This window comes from Arvicanthis niloticus, chromosome 5, assembly GCF_011762505.2.
Source record: "Arvicanthis niloticus isolate mArvNil1 chromosome 5, mArvNil1.pat.X, whole genome shotgun sequence".
NCBI classification, from domain to species: domain Eukaryota; kingdom Metazoa; phylum Chordata; class Mammalia; order Rodentia; family Muridae; genus Arvicanthis; species Arvicanthis niloticus.
In genome coordinates this window covers 102428656-102455556 of record NC_047662.1, presented here as the reverse complement: position 1 = coordinate 102455556, position 26901 = coordinate 102428656, and the positions used below count along the sequence as shown (strand labels likewise).

The 26901-nt window shown below is 46.8% G+C and overlaps 2 protein-coding genes across 5 annotated transcripts; one reads left to right on the top strand and one right to left on the bottom strand.

Annotated features, from left to right (window-relative positions):
- The first annotated feature begins 623 nt into the window (after nt 1–623).
- Spink4 (serine peptidase inhibitor Kazal type 4) lies at nt 624–12432 on the top strand. The gene is made up of 4 exons (XM_034503820.2): nt 624–717; nt 5210–5247; nt 9842–9954; nt 12298–12432. Exons 1-4 carry the CDS (start codon nt 657–659, stop codon nt 12341–12343), a joined length of 258 nt encoding a protein of 85 aa, XP_034359711.1. The 5' UTR covers nt 624–656; the 3' UTR covers nt 12344–12432.
- An 821-nt stretch (nt 12433–13253) lies between these two features.
- Bag1 (BAG cochaperone 1) lies at nt 13254–26757 on the bottom strand. Of its 4 annotated transcripts, none has more exons than XM_034503510.2 (7): nt 26166–26757; nt 24285–24413; nt 21440–21522; nt 18504–18617; nt 16094–16201; nt 13983–14045; nt 13254–13513 (listed from the first exon to the last, which is right to left on the bottom strand). In XM_034503510.2, exons 1-7 carry the CDS (start codon nt 26236–26238, stop codon nt 13424–13426), a joined length of 660 nt encoding a protein of 219 aa, XP_034359401.1. In that variant the 5' UTR covers nt 26239–26757; the 3' UTR covers nt 13254–13423. The 4 variants fall into 4 exon arrangements, with proteins under 4 accessions (XP_034359401.1, XP_076791283.1, XP_034359402.1 ...); XM_076935168.1 differs by having other exon boundaries at nt 26145–26667; XM_034503511.2 differs by lacking the exon at nt 16094–16201 and having other exon boundaries at nt 26166–26742.
- Nucleotides 26758–26901: the final 144 nt, after the last annotated feature.

The following is a 26901-nucleotide window of genomic DNA, read 5'->3' as shown; positions in this document are numbered from 1 at the left end:
GCTTAGAAAAAATGAGGCAGAAAATCCAAATTCAAGGACTGCCTGCCCACAGAGTTAAGTTCGAGGACAGAGTTTGCAGCTAAGTGGGATCTTGCCTCCATAAGTAGAAAGGGGTCTGGGGATGTATCAGCAGAAAAGCATTTGGCCAGCACTCCTGAGACACAAACTCAATCCTCAGCACCAGAACTAAATAAACACTCATGTGAGGTCCAAATAAGGACTGTGGCTTCTCACGGATTTGGCAGAGACGCCCACGACTCTCTTTCCCTCTCCCTGCCTCCTGCCGCCCCCCCTTCATTCCCTGCTGTCATCTCCGCTCTGTTTTGTGTTTCTCTCTGCTTCCTCTCCCTCCCACTTCTTGCTTTAATGGACACATAGAGTCGGCTTTGCAACCTGTCCAACCCTTTGCTCGCTCTGGACACCTGCTAGTCCTAGCTCGCCCCAGGGCCCAGCGTCGTCGTATCACCTCAAAGCCAGCCTTGAGCCTTGAGCAAGCCCTTCCCAGGTGTCAGGATGAAGAGATTAACTTGGGGTGACACTGTGGCTGCCAACTGGTCACAGATAAGATAGGGGTGGGGATCAGCACAATAAATAGGTCCCAACCTCACTGTTAGTCCAGCCCACACTTGGCTGCGGTCACACAGCTCACAAGCAGCATGGCTATGAATCTGTGGTTGGTCACCCTGACCTTGGTTCCCCTCCTTGCCATGGACAGGGGTGAGTGGGCAGAACTTGGTCTCTCTGAAGCTTGGATGTGGGGGCAGAGGCAAGGCCTGGAGCTTCCTGGGAGGCCTGGGTTTTCTGCATAGCTCTTCCTTCTGCATTCATCCTGCTATAGTAGGCAAAACACCGGGAGAACAGAGATGGGTTCAGTCCTGACTCTGGACCAGAACTGCCAAGTCCTCATCCCTTGGAACTGTGACGTAGGATGCCGTTTCAGTTTGAAGCTGCATTGAGCAATTATGGACTGGTGGCTGAGGAGACAGAAGGAACAGTCAGGCCCCAGGTTGACTATGGAGAAGTGAGTGCTAAGAGACTTGTCCTTGGCCCTCAGGGCCCTGTTCTGTTTTGACAAAGTAGAGTAGGGAACCCAAGACAACCACTTAAGCATAGAGTGGGAGCCTTGGGTGGTTAGACACACACACCAGAGGTGGACTTCCTCAAGGCCCCGAGCATCTCACAGCTGCCGTCAGATACTTTTCTTGTCCTTTAACACAGAAAGGAGCAGAACAAAAAAGCACCGTCCCAACAGATCTTAAGCTTAGTGGGAAAAGGGTGGGTGCGGGGATAGGCAATGAACAGTATACAAGAATACGACAAAGGCTAAGAAAAATATGGAGCTTGGAGATGGAGATTGGGAGGGAACTGCAGTGTTAAATCAGGGGAGGCCTTAGAGAGATTCAGGTTTGAGGAGACCTTGAAGAAGGTGAGGGGGTGAAGGTATTTTGGACAAGAATGTTCTGGCAGAGGAACCAGCCGATACAAGGGCCCTGAGGTAGAAGCATGTTTGAGTGTTTGAGGTGCTGTGTGGATGGGGGGCGGTGAAGGGCATGGTACAGAGTGAGAAGAGAAGAGAGGAGAGGAGGAGAAGGGCAGGAGTGGAGAGGTGAGGGGAGAGGCAGCTGAGAGCTATGCTAGGCAAAGTCTTGGGAGTCAATGTGAGAACCTTTTCCTCAGAGTGAAGTGAGAGCCAGTGTCAGGTTTGGGATGGAGTTAAACCTTTAGCGAAGGCTCTAGCTTCTATGTTGATAATCAACAGAACAGGGAAGCAGAGAGGCCCACTGGGACGAGCTAGATGATAGTCACATTATAAAGCAGTGTGCACAGGGCCTCAGAACCAGAGTCCGGGCCCACTATCTCATGCCGGTCACCGCTCGGAGCTGGGTGATGAGGAAGTGGGACACTAAGCAGCCTGCCTTGAAGGTCCCTGTACACATTTTAGATTCCAGCCTTGGCTGAATGAAGAAGGGTTCCTAGGGAGGCAGGGGTGACTCAGTGAGTGGGGCAACATTTGGCTTTGTGACAAAGCTCAAATCCAGGTCTTCTCAAGGAACTGTGGGGGGACAGTAGGGAAAGTTTCTAAGCCTTGAGAGGATGCTGTCACTTCATAGGAGGAGACTGGGGTGGGGCATCTCAGGCAGCAGGTCTGTATGAATCAGAAAAGCCTCTGCTTCAGGACAGTGAGCAGTGAGGGACCCTTGGGTCCTAGGGTCATTGAGGATTATATTAGATAGCAAGCCCCAGGAGCAAGGCTGGGGGGTCAGTTCACACAGGCCCTGAACATGTGACTGTGGAGTGCTGGTCCAGAGGGAGCTGAGGAACAGTGATGGGAGCCAGAGAAGGGCTTTCTGCCTTTTAAATGTTTGACATTTTTGATCTGCTCTATAGCTGGGTCTCTCCTAGGACTTTTGATCTTTCTGCCTCAACCCCCCAAAAGCTAGGAGTATAGGCCTCCACCAACACACTCACTCAGCCTTTGTAAATGCTTTTCTCCTAATAGTTACAGACCATGGAACACATGGTTTTCCTACTCAGTACGTCTTATGGGTGAGCTGTAACAATGCACACACCTCTATGTTCCAAACTTCTATCAAGATACAGAACTTGGGAACTGGTGTGATGGCTCAGTGGTTAAGAGCACTTGACTATTCTTCCGGAGATCCTGAGTTCAGTTCCCAGGAACCACATGGTGGCTCACAACCATCTGTAATGGGACCAGATTCCTTCAGTCCGTTCATATATTTTATGTGTATATTCATATATTTTATGTGCACGAAGACAGAGCACTTATACACATAAAATATACGAATAAGATACAGAACCCAGCTGTTCAAGGTGGTACACTCTTGCGATCCCAAAACTTGAGCCAGAAGCAGCTTAATCTTCATGTGTTTGAGGCTAGCCTGATCTACATATAGCAAGTTCTAAGGCAGCCGAGGATACACAGCAACACCTTGTCTTAACAACAACAAACAAGATACATAAGACACAGAATGTTTCCACCCTTCCAGAAATTTATTTCTTGTTGGTCCATCCTGGACTGTCCCTGTCTCAGAGGCAGCAGTAATGTTCAGTGCTTAGAGGCACATGCACACACACACCTCACACACACACACCTCACACACACATACACCTCATGCACACACCACACACACACACACACCTCACACACAAACACACCACACTGATCTGCCTTCTCTCTATCACACTTTACTGGCAGGTCTGTTCTAGAAGTGGCACGAATGGAATCTCACTCCACTGAGCCTTTTGTGTCTGCTTCCTTTGCTCAGCTAAATATTTTTTGCAGTTTAGTTTCATTGTGTGTACTGGGTGCTTCCATTGTTGCTGTTACTGTGTTTTATCTTTTCAAAAGATTTTACTTTTTAAGCGTATGTAGTGACAAGGTTAGATTTACATTTTGATCTCCCGTTGCAAAGATGGCAGAGTGACATTTTTTAGTTCCTTTTTTTTCTCTCTGCCTGGGAAACCTCCAAGAAAAGGTCAACCCAGCTAAGCTTGCAGTAGATGTGGACGCTAATGCTAGAGGCAGCTCCCTTGACAATGACACAGCTTTCTGCTCAGCCTCTCGCACTGCCGGGCTCCTCTACATGAGGTGGAACAAGCTCATCTCTCCATCAGGCTTTGGACAGCCCTGCAGAGGCATCCGGAAGCATCCATCCTTTCCCCCAGCTTCACAGCCACCCTTCCTCACACCTGGGCCTTAGACACAGTTCAGGTTCTCTCGCCCACCCTCCAGGCCCGTGGTCACACAGCTTTACTTTCATCCTGTAAGAGGCCCAGTAAAGCCTCCAGGCAGTATCTGTGTGTGGGGGGAGTTGGACTTGGGATGGCAGACCTGTGTGTAAGTTCTAGCTCTGCCTCATCTAACCATGTCATTCCAGCTCTCTGAGCCTTTCACAGGTCAGCCAAGCATTCCAGCAGGCAGACCTGAGCCTGCTTGCATTATGGAGTAGTGTGGGAATACTACCTTCCCAGAGTGAGGGAGTTGGCTGAGTGTGACCATGTGTCAGGTGGCCCTGCGGGGAGCTGCAGGGCACCTCAGCATGTTCCAGAGACACAAGGGCTGGGTCTTGTAACCATCCCACTGCAGCTCCACTCCCCAAGGTTAATTCCCAGGAAGGGACTGAATGTGAACAGCTAGCACTCCCAACAGCCGGGGCTGGTACCTTAGGCCTGTGCTGGACTCTGGCTAGCAGATACATTTACTACCTCCATTCTTCCTTCTGTTTGGGTAGGTACCTCTGTTTGAGAGGTATAGAGACTACCCAAAGACACATATTTGCAGTCTCCGGCATACACTAACTACTGACTTCTTTCCTCTTCCTCTTCCTCTTCCTCTTCCTCTTCCTCTTCTTCTTTCTTCCTTCTTCCTTCTTCCTTCTTCCTCCTCCTCCTTCTCTCTCCTTCTCCTCCTCCTCCTTCCTCCTCCTTCCTTCTCCTCCTCCTTTTCTCCTCCTTCCTCCTCCTTCCTTCTCCTCCTCCTCCTCCTTCCTCCTCCTTCCTTCTCCTTCTCCTTTTCTCCTCCTTCTCCTCCTCCTTCTCCTTCTCCTTCTCCCTCTCCTCCTTCTCCTTCTTCTCCTTCCCCTTCCCCTTCTTCCCCTTTCCCTTCCCCCTTTCCCTTCTTCCCTTTCCCCCCTTCCCCTTCTTCCCCTTTCCCTTCCCCTTCCCCTTCTTCCCCTTCCCCTTCCCCTTCTTCCCCTTCCCCTTCTTCCCCTTCCCCTTTCCCTTCTTCCCCTTCTTCCCCTTCTTCCCCTTCTTCCCCTTCTTCCCCTTCTTCCCCTTCTTCCCCTTCTTCCCCTTCTTCCCCTTCTTCCCCTTCTTCCCCTTCTTCCCCTTCTTCCCCTTCTTCTCCTTCCCCTTCCCCTCCCCCTCCCCTCCTCCTCCTCCTCATTATTATTTATTTATTTATTTATTTATTATTAGCCAAAACACAAAATTTCCACTGGATCTGAGTAGTTAGAAGCAGGTTGGTCTGTCACCCCCTAATACCAGACTTTGTGTCTTTATTCATGTAACCCAACACAGTGTCAGCTTTCTGGTAATCCCACCATCTGTATCTGTCTACCTTTCCTTGAGAAGTCCAGATTGACAGTGCCTGGGCCAGGTGCTCCAGAGCAGGAGGGGGCCCCAGACTCTGACCTGGAAGCCAGAGCTGACAGCATCTTGCTTTGTTCTTTTTGTCCTCCAGAACTGCTGGTGTCGGGGAAGTTTGTTTTCTCCAGAATGGTAAGGACATCACTCTGCAGGAGTCCTCTCATACACTCTAGGACATCTACCCTTCTGCTGACACCTTCAATGGTCCCAAGGTAGTCAAGGTAGCCTCTTGCACTGCATTTTCCTCAGAATACCTCCTCCAGACTGAGCAGGCCCAAGCTCCAAGCCTGGTGACAGCCCGCAGGATCTGCCTCAATCCTGCTCTGCAAGGTCCTTTTCTCATTGGTACCCATCACCCAGCAGAGCAGGACACCTCACCTGCTGTGCTCTGTGTAGCACAGGACAGGCCACAGGGTTTCAGCCAAAGAGGTCACACCCCAACACAGTGAAGGCCCTGTAGATGTCGGTCGGCCTTTACCAAGCCCCTCTCCTCCTTCATCCCTTCACTCTAAGTGGGCAAACACCAAGCTGCCCTGTCAGATTCCACCTTGGGTCTCACACTCCCAGTGACAAGGTCCAAGCAGCAGCCACAGGATCTTCCCTATTAATTAGTGTTAGCATTCTGTCTAAGCTCCGCCCCACAGTTACCTGGCAACAGCCAGGTATGTCTGACTCACTATAAAAGGAGCTGCTTGCCCCTCCTCACTCTCTTGTTCTTGCTCCTCTATCGCTCTTGCTCGGTCCTCTCATCCCTTACCCCCTCTCTCTCCACATGCTCGTGGCCAGCCTCTACTTCTCTACTTGTCTCTCTCTCTGCCTTTCTCTGCCTCTACTACCCTCTTAACTCCCTTCCCCATGCCCTGAATAAACTCTATGCTATACCATGTGGCTGGTCCCTCAGGAGGAAGGGATGCCTCAGCAGGGGCCCACCAAGGCATCCCCTTCCCCTATACCTCACCATACCTCCATAGAACATATCCCCCCCTCTCTTTATCTTTTTATAAACACATCGATTAGTCCATCCAAACCCAGCCTCACTTACTTGGTTCCAAAAAACCAGATACTTTATATGCTGACTCCAGCTAATCCTGGTGAGAAGAACAGTTAGGTTCCATTTTCACTGAGGAGGAAGCTGAGGCTCTGAGAATGGAAATAGCTCACCCCAGTGTACAAAGCCTCAGTGGCTGATCTGTGGTCTGAGGAGTGCAGAACTTACATTGTTCTGTTTCTTTGAGACAGGCCTCATGAGGCAGAGGCTGATTCTCAGGTAGTTGATGATAGATAAGCTTGACCTTGTCGTCTTCCTCCTTCCACCTTTCAACTGCGGGGAGGGCTCACAACCTCGAACTACCATGCTAGAGCATGGGCTTCTACTGCTCCCCGACACGGCCCCCTGACCCTTTCTTTGATCCAGGCTCCAATCCCAGTATTGAGTCAGTTCAACCCAGACCTTTCAGTTGGAGACTAATTAAGCTGTAAGCCCTGCAGCATTTCTCTAGCCTCCCCACAAAGACCTGAAAGACCATGCTAGGGGCTGGGAGAGCTTAGTCAGTAACTGCTTGCCTTGCAAATGTGAAGACCTGAGTTTGACCTCTGGCACCCTTTCAACCCGGGTGCTTGTGAAGCATAGGTAGTGTGGTGGTTTGAGCATGCCTAGTCCAGGGAGTGGCACTATTTGGAGGTGTGGCCCTGTGTGTCACCCTGAGTTTGGGTTTTAAAACTCTCATCCTAGCTGCCTAGAAATCTGTGTTCTCCCAGCAGCCTTCAGATGAAGATGTAGAACTCTCAGCTCCTCCTGCACCATGCCTGCCTTGATGATAATGAACTGAACTCTGAACCTGTAAGCCAGCCCCAATTAAAAGTTGTCCTTATAAGAGTTTCCTTGGTCATGGTGTCTGTTCACAGCAGTAAAACCTTAACTGAGACAGAAGTTGGTACGAGGGACTGGGGTATTGCTGTGATAGCCCTGACCATGCTTTTGTTTGGAAGAATGTGGATTTGGAAACATTGGAATGAGTGGGGCTTAATGGGCTATCCTAGTAGGAATACGGAAGACTTTGTTACGAGAGTGATTTGAGCTGTGCAGACCTGGCCAAAGAGGTTTCAGTGGAGAAGAATTACAATATGTGACCTAGAGATTTTTTATTTGTGTGTGTGGTATTTTGGTGAAGAATGTGGCTGCTTTTTGCCCTTGTCTGAAAAATCTACCCAAGGCTAAGGTGTAAAGAGATTTATATTAATTAAATTGACAAAGGAAGTCCCCCCCCCCCAAAAAAAATCTAACAGAGTTTGTTCGCTGGTTAAGTCTCCTGAAGATTGTTTTGAACAAGCAAGCTTTAAAAAGGAAAAATATAAAAAATATGGTTAGAGTATTAAAGAGGTACCTGGAAGTGAAACCGAGCTGAATCCTGTGTTCAAGGATATTAAATTGAATTAAGGGAGTGGTGACCTTGGGGCAAGATTCCACCCAGCTAAGTTTCCAAGCTTGGTGGTACATGTCTGTAATCCCAGGAGACTGAGGCAAGCAGATCTCTGAGTTCAAGGCCAGCCTGGGACAGAGCAAGTTTCAAGTAGAGAACAGCTTAAATCTAGGTGTGGTGTTACACAAATTCAGGAGACGCAGACATTCAGATCTCTGAGTTCAAGGTCAATCTGTGAGCAAGTTTCAGGAAAGCCAAGCTAGGCAGTGTGAAGGAGTTGGAAAACAGAAAGCTGGTGCTGATGTAATAGAACAAGAGGCATGTTCCAGCTCCTGCAAGCAGCAGAACTTTGACAGCTTCAGCTATGTGACTATGGCTTTATAATCAAGAGGAGGAGAATCCTGGGACAATTGATGCCAGTTAGGTGGAGCTAAGAAATTAATAGTGATTAAGAAGAGACCAGCATCACTGAGGTGAAATCTTCTGGTTAGTGTTTTCTGAGAGCACAGAGAAGCTGTGTTCCGGAGATAGCCCAGGTTGTACCTTGTGCTGCAGTTGTGCTTGGTAATGTTTAAGAGTCACCCAGGGGGTATTGGTTTTGAAAATATGAAGGGGTCATGGAGAACAGCTGAGGCTTGGCACTGTGAGAGGCCATGGAAGGCCATTGGTGAAGGTGCAGCCTCAGTTGCAGTTGATGGCCCAGGACTGATGGGTTCATACAAAGAAGTTGAGGCTTGGCACTATGAAGAGAGCCTATGAGAGGCTATCAGTGAAGCACAGTTGTAGTTGAAGACCCTAGTGCATTGGAGATGTCCATACCATGGGATGGTCACCAAGAACAGCAGCTGCAGTGAGTGGTATGGAGTCAACCAGAGCCTAGAGTGCTATAGGGAGCAGAGCTGGAGAAGTGACCCAAGCCCTTCGGAGGAGCCCAGAAGATCATATATGGATCCCAGACATTGAAACAAGAAGCTGTAGCTATTGAAGTTGCCTTAAACACCCCAAGATGTTCAAGATGCCAGAGTCATGGAATATCCGATGAGGAAAGATCCTAACAGGGGGTGAAACCAGCCCAGGAGAAAGAAATTTGTTGCAGTCAACAAAGACGAAAAAGAAGTGGAGATCTGAAGACTGCTTTGACATCAGCCATGGAGATGCAGTTTGGAGTTTGCCCAGCTGGTTTCCTGTCTGGCTTTGGGGATTATAGTTAAGTGATTGGTTGAATCTCAGAAGAGACCTTGAACTTTGGACTTTTAACATTGTTGAGACTGCTCTAGACTATGGGGGCTTTGGAAGTGGACTATGTGTATTTTGCATTATGGTATGCTTAGGTATGGGCCCCATAGACTCATAGGTTTGATCAAGCCTATGTGGTCCACGGAGTGGAATGTAGTGGCTTGAGTATGCATAGCCCAGGGAGTGGCACTATTTGGAGGTGTGGCCTTGTTGGAGTAGGTGTGGCCTTGTTGGAGTAGGTGTGTATCTGTGGATGTGGGCTTTAAGACCCTCATCCTAGCTGCCTGGAAGTCAGTATTCTGTAACAGCCTTCAGCTGTAGAAGATGTAGAACTCTCAGCTCCTCCTGCACCATGCCTGCCTGGATGCTGCCATGCTCCTGCCTTGATGATAATGGACTGAACCTCTGAACCTATAAGCCATCCCCAATTAAATGTTGTCCTTATAAGAGTTGCCTTGGTAATGGTGTCTGTTCACAGCAGTAAAACCCTAACTAAGACAGATAGGAACATCCCTGGGGCTTGCTGGACAACTGGCCTAGCCTCCTTGGTGAGTTCCAGACCATGAGAGAACCTGTCCAGAGAAAAACAAGATGTATGGTTCCTAAGGAACCACATCCAATGTTCAATAGCCTCTGCATACATGCATATATATGCACACATGTATACCCCCCCACATGTGCACAATAAAGACCATATTGGCCTTGGTAATTTCAGGAGCCCCTAGGCTTAGAAAGTGAGACACTTTCTAAGAATGATGAATGGCTGTTTACTGGGCTTCTATTTGGACCAGGAGCAGAGTTTCTAGATACATCCACTGAGAAGTATGTGAACAGGGAGCTCTGGGCACAAGCTTCTTTTACACACCCGCCCACACAAACACATAAGCATAGACAGGATGTCATATACCATGGCTCAACAGACATAGGCTCCAACTTATTATATGCATCCAGCCATATGCACACACACAAGCAAACATGATGGAGTCCTGAGTAGCTGGTTTCATGTTCCAAGAGCCCCTGGGCCCATGACCACTACCTCTGAATCCCCCCACTACTTCTGTTTTCCACAGCCCATCTGTGAGCACATGGCCGAGTTTCCAAACTGTCCCCGGACACCTAACCTGATCTGTGGCACAGATGGGCTCACATATGAAAATGAATGCCACCTCTGCGTGACCCGAATGTAAGTTTCTTTCCATCCAACATGTTTGGATGGCCTTCTCTCTGGTGCATGCTCGCCTGAAAGGAGCAGGGCCTGACCTCATCTTCCTTCACTCACTGACGTGGCCAGAAAAGAGTCCTTAGATATCTGTCTACCAGAATGAGCTAAATGCATCCCAAAGCAAGCACGGGGATAGGGAGGCGTCCCAGGTCAAAAGCCAGAAACTGATAGAAGCCAGGGGAGGGGGCAGAAGCCCTGAGATATTTTTCTTGTTCTGTCCCTGACTGACTAGATGATCTCATCTGATCTTTCATTCCTCTAGCCAACTATTATTTATTGAGGACTTACTGTAGCTAGTCCCTGAGAGCCTCTCTAGTCTCCTGGAGTCAGGCTAAGGGAGGGAAGCCAAGCAGCCAATGGCAGCACAGCTCAGGACCTGGAGCAGCACACAGGAACAGAGAGGGAGAAAGACCAGGGAAGTCCAGAGGAGGTAAAACCCAAGCTCACCCTTTACATAAGTAGAAGCAGCTTGAAAAAAAGCAGGAAATACAATTCCAAGTAGGGGAAAGGGAATTTGGAAAGGTCTATAAAGGAAAGTTAGTTTTTGCTTAGGGAAATCAGGAAGCTGAATATAGTAGAATGTGAAGTGGGTGAGAGGTGATGAGATGAGTAGAGGCTAGACCGCAACCTTGGTACATTAATTAGATCACCTACTTGGTCTCAGTTTCCTCACCAGTAAAATTATCAATCATACTGAGAGCCTGGTGAGATCAGGAAGAAATCTCTGGCAAGTGCAAAGCTGTCTAGGCAGATGTGGAAATTTGTATTGGAAGAAATATAAGAAGATAGGGTCCTAGCTCTGAAAAGGGTCGTACCAAAATTCACCGTTAGGAGATATTTGCAGGGGTAGAATCGACAGGTTCAGTCTACAATTGGATGTGAAGCATGAGAGGAGCAGGGTGAGAGCACTTCCCCTCCCCTCCCCTCCCCTCCCCTCCCCTCCCCTCCCCTCCCCTCCCCTCCCCTCCCCTCCCCTCCCCTCCCCTCCCCTCCCCTCCCCTCCCCTCTCCCCTTTTCTTCCTCTGTCTGAAACAGGGTCTTGCTATTTTGTCAGTCTGTGTACCAGAGACTATCCAGATTTCTGGCCCTGCCTGTCTGGAGGGTTCAAGTGAAGAGGAAAGGGCACAAGCAGGGAGGGGAAGTGCCTCTGCCACCTCTGCTACTGCTGCTGCTCTGGTGCTGTGCCCTGGCAGCTGCTGTTGTACTGGCTGCCCTGAGCCTAGCCAAGCTGAGCTGGCAGAGGGCTAGGGAGCTTCTGGTGATGAAGAGAGCATTCTCTTCCCAGGCAGTGCTACAACTCTGTGTGACAGATGCTCTCAGATGATGGAGCAATGCTTACACACCTTTATTCCTTCTGGATAGGATCTTATAAACAGTTTGGGTTGGGTTTTGACAGCAGGTACTTCCTATTGGCTTGGTCTGAGATGTTAGGAATGCCTCATCTACATATGGAGGGGTTTGGAGGGCTGCCCCTGTCTGACTGACTGATGGCCACAATTCCATGGGGAGGGGGGCGGGGTGTGCGTGCACTATGGCTATGTGTCAGGGGCCTGGTGCCAGGGAGCAGGCAAAGCTCCTGTCCCTTCTGTCCTGTCCCTCCTACTGTCCCTTCAGGGTCCCCAGGGCTTCAATCCCTAGTTCAACCTTACCAGGCTTCCTTTCACAGTCCATCGCCCAACATGCTATGACCCAGATTGATCTTAAACTCATGGTTTGGTTTGAGTACTAGGGATTGAACAGAGAATCTCCTATGTGTGTGGCTAACCACATCTGTACCCTTTATTTTTAAACAGGATCTGGTTAAGTTGCATAGGCCTTGAACTCATAAAGTTCAGGAAAGCCTTAAAGTTGAAATCCTTTGCCCAGGCTCCTGAATAAGAGATCCTAGCCCATGTGGTTCCATGTTCCAAGTACATGTTATTCGTGGCCTTGCATGGCTAGTGGTGTCACTTGCTCAGATGGGGGCTCTAAGGCAGCCTTGGGAGTCAGTGATGTTTACGGACAGTTGGTCTCCGGTTTATCTTGGTGGGGGGTTACGCTATAGGTGCAAGGACAGGACAGAGGTTTGGCAGTCATCAGCAAGCAGTGGTAGCTGAAACCCCAGAAATCTGCAAGTTCTCAGAGTGTATGTAAGAGGGTCAGTTTATAGAAGGGGGGTGTACTTTCAGATCCCTGAATCTGCTTTACATCTGGACATTTCGAGGAAGGGATCAGCAGGAAGTCTAGATGGACTGGGCATAGTTTTTTTAAATCATCCTTTGTAGTTCCTACAGTTAATGGCCTCATTCTTATCTTCAACTCCAGGAAAACCAGACAGGACATTCAGATCATGAAGGATGGCAAATGTTGAGCCCAGAGGTGCACTCAAGCCATGGAACTTCAAGCTGGAAAACAGTGATACTCCAGAGGCTATGATATGAAATAAAAGATGCAGCCGAAGCTGGTGAAGTGGCCCAGTCTTTGGGACCTCTGGGGAGGTGGCAGTAAGGGATGGGTTCAGCCTCAACAGTCCTCCTAGTTGAATGTTATCCAGCTGCTCTGGTGGTCCTCAACCTTGTTACATGTTCCAATTAGAAGCAGTGGAGGACAGAGAGCAGCCGTGGAGGATGGGGAGGAGCAGTGGAGGACGGAGAGCAGTCGTGGAGGATGGGGAGGAGCAGTGGAGGATGGGGAGGAGCAGTGGAGGAAGGGGAGGAGCAGTGGAGGATGGGGAGGAGCAGGGGAGGAGCAGTGGAGGAAGGGGAGGAGCAGTGGAGGATGGGGAGGAGCAGTGGAGGAAGGGGAGGAGCAGTGGAGGATGGGGAGGAGCAGTGGAGGATGGGGAGGAGCAGTGGAGGATGGGGAGGAGCAGTGGAGGATGGGGAGGAGCAGTGGAGGATGGGGAGGAGCAGTGGAGGATGGGGAGCAGTAGTAGAGGATGGAGAGCAGCTGTGGAGGATGAGAACAAGGTCTTTAAAGCAACATCCAGCCAGACGTTCTGGAATCAGGCTACAGCAAGACAGTAAGGTACTCTGGATTATCCAGGTGCCCGAACTTTATTCAACATTCCCACCTGGATTCCACCTCCTGGTGGTTCTGATCTTGGATCTACAAACTGAGGTCACAGGTCATGAATCTCAAGATAAGGGTGCCTTACAAACCTGGAACTAGCTCCAGATTAGCTAGAGCTGGCAACTCATGGGCAGGGAGGCCTCTCCTAGAAAGGCAGCTGCTGGATGGCACAACCACACAGAGACAAAGTAAGAAAACGGGAAGTCTAATTCAGGTTGCAAAGACAGTACTTTTTCATTTAGAACCGATGGAGGAGTAGGGAAATTGACATTTGGCTAGTTGCCCCTGGCAGCCTTGGAGAAACAAGCAACTTCTGTTCCAGAGAGGGCAGGGCTGTAAAGCTGCTCTTCAGGCCAGTACAGCCGCTCTCCACTGCACTTCATTCAGCCAGGGCCAAGTTTGTAGACTGCAGCCGCTCTGTCTCTTGGCAGATGTATTGCTCCACCGTGTCACACTCTGCTAGGAACACCTGCAAGACAGACACAGGCAGTGACATTCAAGGCCCTCCTAGGACAAGCCAGCCATTGCTCAGACAGGGTTCTTTATTTAGCCATTCTGGGGAACATGTAGATTAGACTGTAAACAGCCTGTGCATGGATGGTCATGGCTCCCAGCCTGGACTCCAAGATTCAGGGAGTAAGGACAATAAAACAAAGGGCCATGGTTTTGACTATGATCTAGGCCAGAAACCCTACAAAAGGGGGTACTAGACACAACAATGGCCCTTACCAGAACTTTGTCAGCCCTATCTGCTCTCCAGGGAATGTGGATTAAATCAGGTACACAGGGACAAGAATCCCCTTTTTGAGTTCGCGCTAATAGAGAAGAACAGACCATGTGTCTTATCGGAGTTCTACACTACCTTGCTTTGAACAGAAAAACATACACACCAGCACACTGATATATTACAGCTTGTCATGTAGTACCATATGACTCACCTGAACCTTTTTCACCAAATTCTTCCTTTTTAGCCTGCTGTCTTTAAATTTTTCTGGTAGGACCTATGAAAGAAACAGTTGACACCAAGCAGCTAACATGAGCAGTGACAATGACATGAGACATGGGAGATTCACATGACACCAAACAGGTCAGCAATATGAGTAAGATGTGCATTTCCAGGCATCATTTCTCTAGATCTGCATCCTATGTGGTTCTGTTCAGGGCTGGGGTTGGGGTTAGGGTTTTGGGGTTGGGGTTTTTGGGTTGGGGTTTGGGTTAGGGTTTTAGGGTTGGGGTGAGGGTTAGGGTTTTAGGGTTGGGGTGAGGGTTAGGGTTTTTGGGTTGGGGTTTGGGTTAGGGTTGGGGTTGGGGTTTTCAGGTTAGGGTTTTAGGGTTGGGGTTGGGTTTTAGGGTTGGGGTTAGGGTTTTTGGGTTAGGGTTAGGGTTTTAGGGTTGGGGTTAGGGTTTTAGGGTTGGGGTTATGGCTCTTGTCCCTATGATTGCTCCTTTCCTTGGCTGCAATGTCTGGACTGTAACCTAATGTGAAACACAGATTTTGTATTTTACTCTTTCTTCTTCTTTTTTTTTTTTTTTTGGTTTTTCGAGACAGGGTTTCTCTGTGTAGCCCGGGCTGTCCTGGAGCTCACTCTGTAGACCAGGCTGGCCTCGAACTCAGAAATCCGCCTGCCTCTGCCTCCCAAGTGCTGGGATTAAAGGCGTGCGCCACCATTTTACTCTTTCTTACATTTAAATACTACTATGCTAGGAAAAGTACCTTCTGTCATTCTGGGCCTTTTATTTTGTTTGTTTGTTTTGTTTCTTTTCTTTTTTTTTAAATTCCAAGACCATAGGAGTTCACTCTCGAGAATGAAGTATCAGGCCATTGACACCTTTCCTATTATACTTTAAAGAAAATTTGGGTCAATGAGTCAACAACTTCCCAAGATCTGGGTGTGGTTGGAGTCTGTAGAAGAAACCAGCATCACCAGCCACTTGAGACTTAGGAAAACAAAGACCCATGTTTCCTTAACTACAAGACCATAAACTTCTTGGGCTATACACACACACACACACACACACACACACACACACACACACACACAATCTTGTCATACCTGTCAGTTGTAAACACCTATAGACCAGACAGTCCACATATTCACCCAGAACCTAGCATGTGCTCTCCCTGTTGCTGTGATAAAAACACTGTCGGTTAGAGGAGGAAGGGGTTTACTTGGCTCACTTCCAGGTCACAGCCCATCATCGATGAAGTCAGAGCAGAAACCTGAAGCAGAAACCATGGAGGAACACTGCTTGCTGGCTCACTCTGGCTCACACTTAGCTTTCCTTCTTTTTAAGGTTTATTTATTTTATGGGTGTTTTGCCTGCATGTATATCGACACCACATCCATGCCTGGGACTTGAAGAGGCCAGAAGAGGACACTGGATCTCCTAGTACTAGGGTTATAGAGGGTTGTAAGCTACCATGTAGATTCTGGGAATCAAATCCAGGTTCTCTGGAAGAGCAACCAGTACTTGTAACCACTGAACCATCTCCCTGACTTAAAGCTAGCTTTCTTATACAGCCCAGGACCACCTGCCTAGGGAGGATGCAGCTCATAGTGGACTTTATCAATTACCAAAACAACCTTGCCCCAATCTGCCCGTAGGTCACGCTGATCTGGGGAATCCCTCAGTTGAGATGTACTTCTTAGGTACCTCTAGGCTGTGTTGATAGTTAAAACTAACTAAAGACACAAAGTACCTGGCACATAACAGTAGATGTTTGATTTCCCTGAGTAAAAGATTTGCTCAGGTAACACCAATGTAATATTGATAGAATGAAATAGACTGAAATTCTGCCACTAAAGACTACTACCTCTGGGGTGGGAGAGATGGCTCAGCAGGTAAGAGCACTGACTGCTCTTCCAGAGGTCCTGAGTTCAAATTCCTAGCAACCACATGGTGGCTCACAACCATCTGTAATGGGATCTGGTGCCCTCTTCTGGCCTGCAGGTATACATGCAGGCAGAACGCTGTGTACATAAATACATAAAATGTTAAAATAAATAAAATAAATAGGCTAGTACCTCTGAGCTGAATATTTACTTACCATTGTGTCAATCTCCTCCAAGATCTTCATGAATTGCTCAATTGTTGCTTTTACTTTCCTATCAAGTCTGCAGAGAGCCTCTGCTTGCAATTCCTTAGCCAGAAAGCCCTGAGAAGGAATAAGGCACTATTGCAAGTGTTTGAGATTCATGGGAAACCATGCCAATGGACTGGTGAAGCAACCCAGAATTCACCACTGATCTAGGAAGCCAGGCTGAATCTCAGACCTTCATCCCTTGGGAAAATTAGAAATGCTAGCCTTGGCCAGACTAAGAATATTACCAGGGTGCAGACTGCTCTTTCTCTCACAGTCCCCTGGGCCTCTGAATGCCTCCTGAATGCAGCCTTCAACACAGGTGTGTACATGCACATAAGCAGCAGACATTGCCGGGCGGTGGTGGCGCACGCCTTTGATCCCAGCACTTGGGAGGCAGAGGCAGGCGGGTTCCTGAGTTCAAGGCCAGCCTGGTCTACAGAGTGAGTAGCAGGATAGCCAGGACTACACAGAGAAACCCTGTCTCGAAAAACCAAAAAAAAGAAGAGAACAGACTGAAATGCTGAGCATAGGGTGTCAAAGGTTGACATTAGGTGTCTTTGTCAAACACTGTGTGGTGGTTTGAATAAAAATGGCCCCCATATATTTGGATGCTGAGTCATTAGGGAATACTGCTACTTGACAAGGTGTGGCCTTGTGGGAGGAAATGTGTCACTGGGGGTGGGCCTTGGGGTTTCAAAAGCCCAAGCCAGGCCCAGTGTCTCTCTCTAACTGCTGTGGATTGAAATGTAGGGTTCTCAGCTACCTCTCCAGCACCAAATCTGCCTGCATGACACCATGCTTCCTACCATGGTGACAACAGACTAAACCTCTGAACTGTAAGCCAGCCCCAGTTAAAGAGTTGCTGTGGTCATGGTGTCTCGTCACAGCAATAGGATACTGACTAAGACTCTGCCTTATTTTTTGAGACAGAATCTTTTACTGAATCTGGAGCTTGCCCAATTTGGCTAGACTGCTTGGGCAGTGAGTGCAGGGATCCAATCCTCTTGTCTTTGCTTCCCAGACACTGGGATTATAGAATGTGCCATCATGTCCAGTTTCTACATGAATGCTGGGAATCTGAACCCAGGTCCTGATGCTGTGTGGCAAGCACTTTATCAGCTAAGCCACATCCCCAACTTTGGCTTAAGATGTTAAGCAAGTTTTTTAACCTTGCTAGGTCTCACTGTTCTCAGATTATGGAATACTGAAGGGGAAGATGTGTAGATGCTCACATACCTCATGGCACAGACAGATACAGAGAGGATGTCAGCATGATTTTGGTTTTATTTTGAGTCAGGATCTCATACAGTATAAGCCAGTCTCAGATCACTGCAGAGTGAACGCCACCCCGAACTCCTCATCCCCATCTCTCCATCTGAGAAGAGCTGGGACGGCAGGTGTACAAACCCACACCTGGTTTAGGCAGCACTTACTGTCAGTAAGCCATCCTGCTGTTCGTTTGCATCTCTTTGCCTAGTGATCAGTTAGCTGGTGGCTAAGTTGAAAAGCATGAATTTCTGAAGATGGCTATCAAACCAGAGTGACAAAGGCATATTTGAAAATACACAGCAAGAAGTTCAAACATTACTCAGAAATCCAAACTCAGTTCCATCAAAGACAATCACAACTACTCAAAAAAGACTCATGTCTAAGGGCACTCAAAGAAGCAGCATACGCAAGAGCAAAAACCAGGTAAAACAGAGAACAGAGACTAGGTTAGGTAAACCATGATATATTCACATGCAGGAAAATATGGCCATTTTCAATGACACAGAAAAAATGTTACTTTTTAGTCAGTAAAAGAGCAATTTACCAAGTGTACAGCACATTAAATCTTTAATATGCTAATAAGATGAAGGATACTTTTCAGAGTAATAGCGTCTCTGGGTCACACATACCTTGCACAGTAAGAGCACAGAGTTTAGGATGTGAAAAGCCTTGGTTTGAATCTATGTATATGAACATTTAAAACTTTTGTGTAAGCATCAAAAAATAATTTTATAATTAGAACACAAAACAGGACTGGAGAGATGGCTCAGTGATTATAAGAACATGTAGTGTTCTACTAGCCTACCTGAGTTCTGTTCCCAGCATCCACAGAGGCTCACAACCTCGAGTAACTCCAGCTCTGGGGGAATCTGAGAGCTCTGGTCTCCCTGGCCACTAGCACTCACACGCGCGCACACACACACACACACACACACACACACACACACACACTCTCTCTCTCTCTCTCTCTCTCTCTCTCTCTCTCTCTCTCTCTCACACACACACACACACACACACACTACATAATTTAAAAATGAAATAGTTTTTTAAAAAGCCAACCAGGCAACAACAGCATAGCACTCTACCCACAGAATAGAGAAGTCACCTGCTGGATGCCAGACAGCTCTTTATTCAACTCTTCCAGGTGGTTAGCTGTCTTCTCCACAGACACCTCCAAATCCTTCAGCTTCTTTAACTCAACCTCTTCTTCTGGATTGCTCTAACATGAAGAATAAAACGAGGTCAGTAACTGCTCACCTAAAAAGACTGAACCAACCTCTCATGCTTCTTGCTTGGAAAGCATGTCAAAGGGTTAGACAATAGGATTCATACCTATAAAGCCTAGTCCAGGGAGAAGGAAGGTGTCAAGCAAACATTCCAGTGAGAGTCCTGATGACTTATGCTCAGAGAATGGAGCCAGTCCAAGTGTCAGGTTCAGCCTTAGCCCCATGCTGACCCCAACCCCAACAGCTAGATTAGAATGTAGCGAGGACCACAGAGAACTCACTGCCCTTCCAGAGGACCTGGATTCAGTTTCCAGCACCAACACAGTGGTTTGCAATCTTTTGTAACTTCAGTTCAAGTATATCCTGTCCTTCTTATGGCCTCCATGGGCATCAGGCAAGCACACAGTGCACTCATACAAACACAGGCAACATACTAGTATACACAAAATAGGATAAATACATCTTTAAAAAAGTAGAGTGTAAGCAAGTTCAAGTGAATACCACTAAGGCGTCCAGAATGGGAAGACAGACAGAATTCAACTAGTCTTTTGTTTTGTTTTGAGACAAGACCCCACTATCTAGTCTTTCTTCCACCTCAGCTTCCTAAATGTTGAGATTACAGAGAATGTGCTGCCATGCCCAGCAGTATGACAATTTGTTTTTTCCAAGCAAATATCACAGGGTGGCCAAGTTTACTATGTAATGAGGGGATGGTCTTGAATTCCTGATCCAGCTGCCTCTATCTTCCCCATGCTAGAAATATAAGTATGTACCACCATGTTTGGTTCATGACTATATTCTTTTAAATGGAAATGTCACCCTCCAGTTGAATTCTACTATTTAACATGATAGTGACAATGACAACACTCTTCCTGAACGCTCCTTGTATGTCAGGTACTGTGCTTACCTGTGCTACTTCTTCTTCTTCTTCTTTTTTTTTTTTTTTTTTTTTTTTTTTAAGATTTATTTACTTTACGTATATGAGTACACTGTCTGTCTTCAGACCCACCAGAAGAAGGTATGTGATCCCATTACAGATGGTTGTGAACCACCATGTAGTTGCTGGGAATTGAACTCAGGACCTCTGGAAGAGCAGTCAGTGCTCTTAACTGCTGGGCCATCTCTCCACCCCGTGCTTCTGCTGCTTCTTCTTCTTCTTCCTCTTCTTTTTTTTTAAAGGTTTGTTTGCTTGCTTGTTTGTTTATTTATTTATTTATTTATTTATTTATTAATTATGAGTGCAATGCTGCTGTCTTCAGACACCAGAAGAAGGCATCAGATACCATTACAGATGGTTGTTAGCCACCATGTGGTTGCTGGGAATTGAACTCAGGACCTCTGGAAGAGCAGTCAGTGCTCTTAACTGCTGAGATGTCTCTCCAGCCCGTGCTTCTGCTGCTGCTTCTTCTTCTTCCTCTTCTTCTTTTTTAAAGGTTTGTTTGTTTGTTTATTTGTTTATTTATTTATTATGAGTGCAATGTTGCTGTCTTCAGACACCAGAAGAAGGCATCAGATACCATTACAGATGGTTGTTAGCCACCATGTGGTTGCTGGGAATTGAACTCAGGACCTCTGGAAGAGCAGTCAGTGCTCTTAACTGTTGAGACATCTCTCCAGCCCGTGCTTCTGCTGCTGCTTCTTCTTCTTCCTCTTCTTCTTTTTTAAAGGTTTGTTTGTTTGTTTGTTTATTTATTTGTTTATTTATTTATTATGAGTGCAATGTTGCTGTCTTCAGACACCAGAAGAAGGCATCAGATCCCATTACAGATGGTTGTGAGCCACCATGTGGTTGCTGGGAATTGAACTCAGGACCTCTGGAAGAGCAGCCAGTGGTGCTCTTAACCGCTGAGCCACCTCTCCAGCCTGCTACTTGTTTTTTAAGCTTTACTACAACCTAAGAAGCAGAAACTGTTTTATAGATAACAACAGTGGGCTTTAATGTAGTAAAATGACCTACGGTCCCAATGCCCCTGATCCTAACCAGTTCCAACAGAAACGACTACAGCTTCATCAAACTGAGACCAGGGTGCTGCCTGCTGCCCACACTGTTCTCCCGACCCTTCAGCAAGACATCCACAGCATTATCCTTTCTCTTACCCACAGCTGGCAGCCAGGGCCAGCAGCTTCCTGCTTTGTTACACTCCCCTAAACTGTCCATTCTTGATTGTGGCCTAATCTCAAGCCCCGCCTCCTGGAGGCTCCCAGATTAGACTCTCATTCTTCCAGTTAGCTCATCCTACCTGCAATCCCCCCAGCTGCCTAACTAAGTAAAAACCCTCAAGTTCAGCAGTACCACTGTGTCACAATGCAGGGCTGGGCACAGTGGCCATCACCTCAGGGGCCACAGCCTCACCTGTCACCACTAACTCCTTTTCTCGCCCCCTTAGTTCTTTAGTCTGAACCTTTCCACTCAGAGAGGGTTCTTCTTGTAGATTTTAGTAAAGGAAGGCAAGCTCCTCAAACTTGAACAAGAGTACCTACTTGTGGTATCTACACCTTTAACCTAAAGCTCTCTTGAAAATTTTAAGTAATGCCTGTTTCTAGCACATTTTAACTAGAAGGAGGTGCCACCAAATACAGAAGCCATACCGCTGAGAGAGCACAGTAGTTCCTAATTCTTAAGAGAGAAAGTACACAACAGAATAGAATGCGCAAATGATGCTATAACCAAACTGGTAATCTCAGCCGACATTATGCAATGAGGCATGTCGCCAATGCTGAATTTGGGTAACCAATTTGGTATTCTATACAAAAACATGCATTTAAGACTTTAGTCATTCAATTATGAAGAATTTTGATGGAAAAAGCAATTTACCTTTTCACCAATTAACATGACTCGACAACCATTTTGCATTCCAAGTGCTGACAACGGTGTTTCCATTTCTTTCAGAGATTTTCCTGAAAAAAGGGGGGGAGTGAGAGAAAGGGGGGACATGACAAATTGTAACATCTGTATAAGACTGAAAATAGACCAGCCAATGCACAAGAAAGAGGTGGGATTAAAGCCTCACCCCTGGCAGTGCTGTTATTGGCTGTGAAAGAGTCAATTACCTTTCAGAGTGTGACCCGACAGGTTCGCCTCACTCCAGGGCATACCTTATACCTAAGAGTATTTGGGCAACACAACTGGACTCAAATGGAGGAGGGGAGATGTAAGCAAGGAAGTGAATATGATCAAATACATTGTGCAAAATTCTCATAAAATGAATATAAATATTATTCAAAGACAGAAATACAAACCTAATCTAAAAGGAGACCAGAGAGATGGTTCAATGGTTAGGAGCAGTGGCTGCTCTTCCAGACAACACAGAAAACGGGGCATGATGATGCACACCTACCCTGAGCACTTAGGAGGCAGAGGCATGCAGATCTCTTTGAGTTCAAGTTCTGCAGACAGAGACCGAGTTCCAGGCCAGAGAAAACCACAGAATAAGACTATATCTCAAAACCAACCAAAGCCAATAAGCCAAAACAAGCAAGACATTTCAAGTTTGCTCACAAGAAAAGGGTAAATTTGATGTTGATGGCACATACCTTTAATCCCAGCACTCAGGAAGCAGAGGCAGAGACAGTCGGATCTGAGTTCAAACCCAGCCTGGTCTATAGAGTTAGTACCAGGACAGCTAAGACTACACAGAGAAACCCAGTCTTGAAAAGCCAAAACCAAAACAAACCAAAAAAACAAAAAACAAAAAACAAACAAACAAAAAAAAACCCAAAAAAACCAAAAAGATAAATTGAAATTTTTTTGAAACTGTCTTTATCTGATGTCATTTCTAGATATTTATCTTAAGCAAATAACTGAAAATGTTCCCACATAACAGTAAAAATAGTATTCAGAAATAACTACAGGAGCCATCTCTCTGGCCCCTAAAGTTTTTATTTTAAATTTATTTGAGTTATGTGTGTGTATGTGTGTGTGTGTGTGTGTGTGTGTGTGTGTGTGTGTGTGTGATTTCTCCAGCCCTAACATAATTTTGGTGTAATAAAAGATTTTATAGTCATGAAAGCTCCGTTTTTCCCCCAGGATACTTCAACAAATGCTGGTAAACTCAATGTTATAGAAAGGAAAATGTGACACAAATGGGCTAAGGACAGGGCTGAGTGGTTTGGGTCTTGCCAAGCATGTTTGATTGACCTGCAGTACCATTTAAAAAAAAAAAAAATTAATAAAGAGCTTTATCCAGGGGAACATTTTCTTCTTTGGGCTTCCTATTTTGAAACTTGAGCTTCTTTTCTCTTTCTCCTTCCTTCTCCTTTCCCTCCATGCCTCCCCACTCCCTTCTCTCTGACAGAGCCTGACTACATTGCCCCAGTTGGCACGGAGCTGGTCTTAGTTTCCAGTGTACTGGGGTTATAGGTGTGTGCTGCCATACTCAATTTTGAAAGATACAATTCAAGTTCAGAAATTAAATGTTTTAAAAAGAAAAAGACACAGGGCTTCACAGTATATGTTACACTGAGTTATTCCCCTGCCATAAGGCTCATTACTAAAATCTTTACAAGGACTGAAACCTAATGAGATAAATCTGGCCCAATCATAAATCAAATACTGAGTTCCTATGGTAGTGGGAAGGCAGAAGACAGGAGTGGGGAGGGGCTAGTGCCTCAGCAATCAGCACCATCAGCATCATCCAATGCACTCTGCCCATCCGGGCTCCCATTCCATTTGTTCAAAACCTCTCTAATCAGCACAATGTCAAGTACTGACAACAGCATATCTCTGTTATCATACTAACAGAAATTGGACAGTAGGTAACTTTACAGTAACTTCAATGCAATTAGGCAGAAGTAGTAGGAAATACTACATGAACATACAATGAAGAAAGGATATAGCCTAGCCAGAGAAAATAGTCCATATGTTTCCTCAAAAATCTTGACAGTTGGGCTGGAGAGATGTCTCAGGGGTTAAGAGCACTGACTGACTGCTCTTCCAGAGGTCCTGAGTTCAATTCCCAGCAACCACATGGTGGCTCACAACTATCTATAATGTGATCTGATGCCCTCTTCTGGTGTGTCTGAAGATAGCAACAGTGTACTCATGAATTAAAAAAAAAAAAAAAAATCTTGACAATTCTGTCATGTTACTGCAAAGTCTAGTGTAGAGTGGTCCCTTAATAAATAAATAGCTGCTAAATAAACAAATGAAAAAAAGTGATTCTGGTTTGAAAACTGAAAGATAGGGGCTGGAAAAATGGCTCAGTGGTGAAGAGCACTTGTTGTTCTTGCAGAGGATCAGGGTTCAGGTTCTAGCACTCACATGGTGGCTAACAACCCTTTATAACTCCAGCTCCAGAGAAGCTGACATTCTCTCCCGGTCTTGGTCTTCATGGACACTGCACACACATGGTACAAGGACATATAAGCAGACAAAACATCCATCCACACACAGAAAAATGAAAGTCACCTTTGGGTAAGACCAAGCAGTTTAAAATCTGCCCCTCCCAGGAAAGGACTTTAATCCCAGCACTCAGGAGGCTAAGGCAGGAGGATCCCTGTGAGTTCAAGGCCAGACTGGTCTACAGATTGAGTTCTAGGACAGCCAGGGCTACACAGAGGAACCCTGTAATTAAAATAAAAAAAAAAAAAAAAAAAAAAAACTAATAAATAAAATAAGTCCTTTTGCCACAAGTACTCAAAGATGGATGAAAACTACCTACCCTTGAATATGAGCTTCTGAAAAGGTAGTGGAACTCCTGTGGCCTCTTCCACAAGCTGAGCCAGGTCTTGGACAAGTGGCTCACTGTTACCTTGCTGTGGGGTAACAAGAAGGTCATACCTCTCATTGCCTGGAGAAAGAAAAGCATTCAATGAAGATGACCATCTCACACAAGCTGTTGTTTTCTTATGGAGCTGAGAATTGAATTCAGATAGGTAAAAGATGCTGATCACATGTCCAGAAGCATGTAACGGGGATTGGCATGCTCTCCTGAAAAGGTCTGACTCTGGAGAGGAGAGCTTGGTTGTGCTCAGAATCCGGGTGTTGTCAGGCTACTCAGGATAGGGTCACACTTGGGGTCACACTTGCATCTATCCATATGCTACCTATTACAAAGCTTGTCTTTGTGACTTTCTTGAGGATTCATGTCTTCTAACATAAAAAACTATTTTAATGATGGCTGACATCTTAATCAATTATACATAATAAACTGTACAAGGCTTGTTCTATGCACTATCTCAAAATCTCAGGACACCATTATAAAGCAGCTGTCAGTCTAATTAAGACTCTCTTGGGGAAACCAACTGTTGAGTCAGAACTTGACCTTGCATCCAGCTGGTTTCAAAGCCCATACTTTTCCATCACAAGTTGCCTGCCTTCTGTGGCCTGGATGTCCTATTGTCCCTATGGTATTGGTCTTGTTTACCCTGATGTCACCAGCAAGGGACTGTTTTCCTTCAAGTCTTTCATATTGGGCACACCTAAGTACACCATAGTAAAGACAAATTATTAGTTAAATAATTATTTATAAATAATTTTATAAATAAATATTATTTATTTTATTTATAAATTTTATAAATTTATTTATAAATAATAACTAATATAAAATATTAGTTAGTAAAGACAAATGAATGAAACCAACCAAACAACAGAGAGGATTTTTGTTTTGTTTTAAGACAGGTACCAAACCAAAAAAGGAAAAAAAAAAAAAAAAAAAAAATACAAGCCGGGCAGTGGTGGCGCACACCTTTAATCCCAGCACTTGGGAGGCAGAGGCAGGCGGATTTCTGAGTTCGAGGCCAGCCTGGTCTACAGAGTGAGTTCCAGGACAGCCAAGGCTATACAGAGAAACCCTGTCTTGAAAAACAAAACAAAACAAAACAAAAAAACAACAACAAAAAAACAAAGACAGGTACCAATTCTTTTCTAAGTAAGTGGAGTGCAAATCCACCTTTAAACTGCTCTCCTAACCAGTCAAGAGTCAAAAAGAGACCTATTTCCTATTTGTGCCTCACCGACCAGAAATCAAGAGGCCTTTGAGGGGGCGGGGCAGGGGACCTCCATCTCAAAGTTGGTTTAGGTGGAAAAGTTTGTACAGTCTTTCCTAATTGGTTCTAAGGAAATTTCATGGTTTCAGCTTCCTCATGTACTTCCTTAAGTTTTTAGTTCTGTGTTGATTTCACCAGATGTCCAGAAAGTAGCTCTTGGACTCATGGCCCATGAACCTGTGGTTCTATGACATCCAGCATAAACACTACTCAGTAAGTAAGGACCATCCTGATCACAAAACAAGTTCGTACTTTCTACAAGCGTGGATGTCCAGAACCAGATAAGTTCTACACATAAGAAGGCCTAGTACAAGCCTGACACAAAGACCCACAATTACGAGCGTCACACACTCAACTTTGCTTCCAAATAGAGGATCCAATAAGTGTCCAGGGACATAACAGACCGGCCACACGGAAAGATGTCCTGACACCAGCTTAAAGAAAAACATCCCCAGAGATACAAAGCCAAGAACCCATGCTTCCTTTCCCCAGGACTACAAGCGGCCAAACCCACAGATCCCAATCCGACCTACGGAACCCTCCTTGGCGCTCACTGTGGGTGACGATCACACTGAGTCTGGGTGTTTCCATTTCCTCTGTCTGGACCATCTCCTCGGTCTGGGCCATGTCCTCGGTCTGGGTCACCTCTTCTGCCACGGTTACCTCCTCGGTCTGGGTCGCCTCCTCGATCTTAGTCACCTCCTCTACCTGGGTCGCCTCCTGGGTCCCGGTCACTTTTTTGCTGCGGGTCACTTTCTTACTTCTAGTCAACTCCCTGCTGTGAGCTACCTTCTCGCTCTGTGAAGAGCGGGGCCGGACTTTCTTCTTCACCCGCGGCTTGCAAGCGCCGGCGGCGGCGCCCCTGGTGGATCGGTCATGCCCGCTGGCTGCACTGCGGACAGATGAACGCTGAGCGGGAGGCAAGCCGCGCTCGGCCCGGGACTCCGACTGGCGCGGCTCCCGGGCAGCCCGAGGGGCGCGCAGCCGGGGTCCCAGCGGCTCCCGGTCGCCTCGCGGTCGACGCGCGCCACTGCGATCCGCCAGGCCCGCGTTTGTTCACGGCGCAGCGGCGGCTACCGGGCGCGCAGCCTTGCAACCCCGCCCCACTACTCACCAGTTCCGCCCCATTTACTCGCCACGCCCTCGGAACTGACTCCCCTTGAAGCCCCGCCCTATCCGCCCAGCAGCGTCTAAGCCCCACCCACTCCGCCAGGGCACCGCCCAATCCCTCCTCATAAGCCCCACCTCCAGAAGTCTTTCCACCTCTCCCAGAGCTCCGCGCTCCTTCTC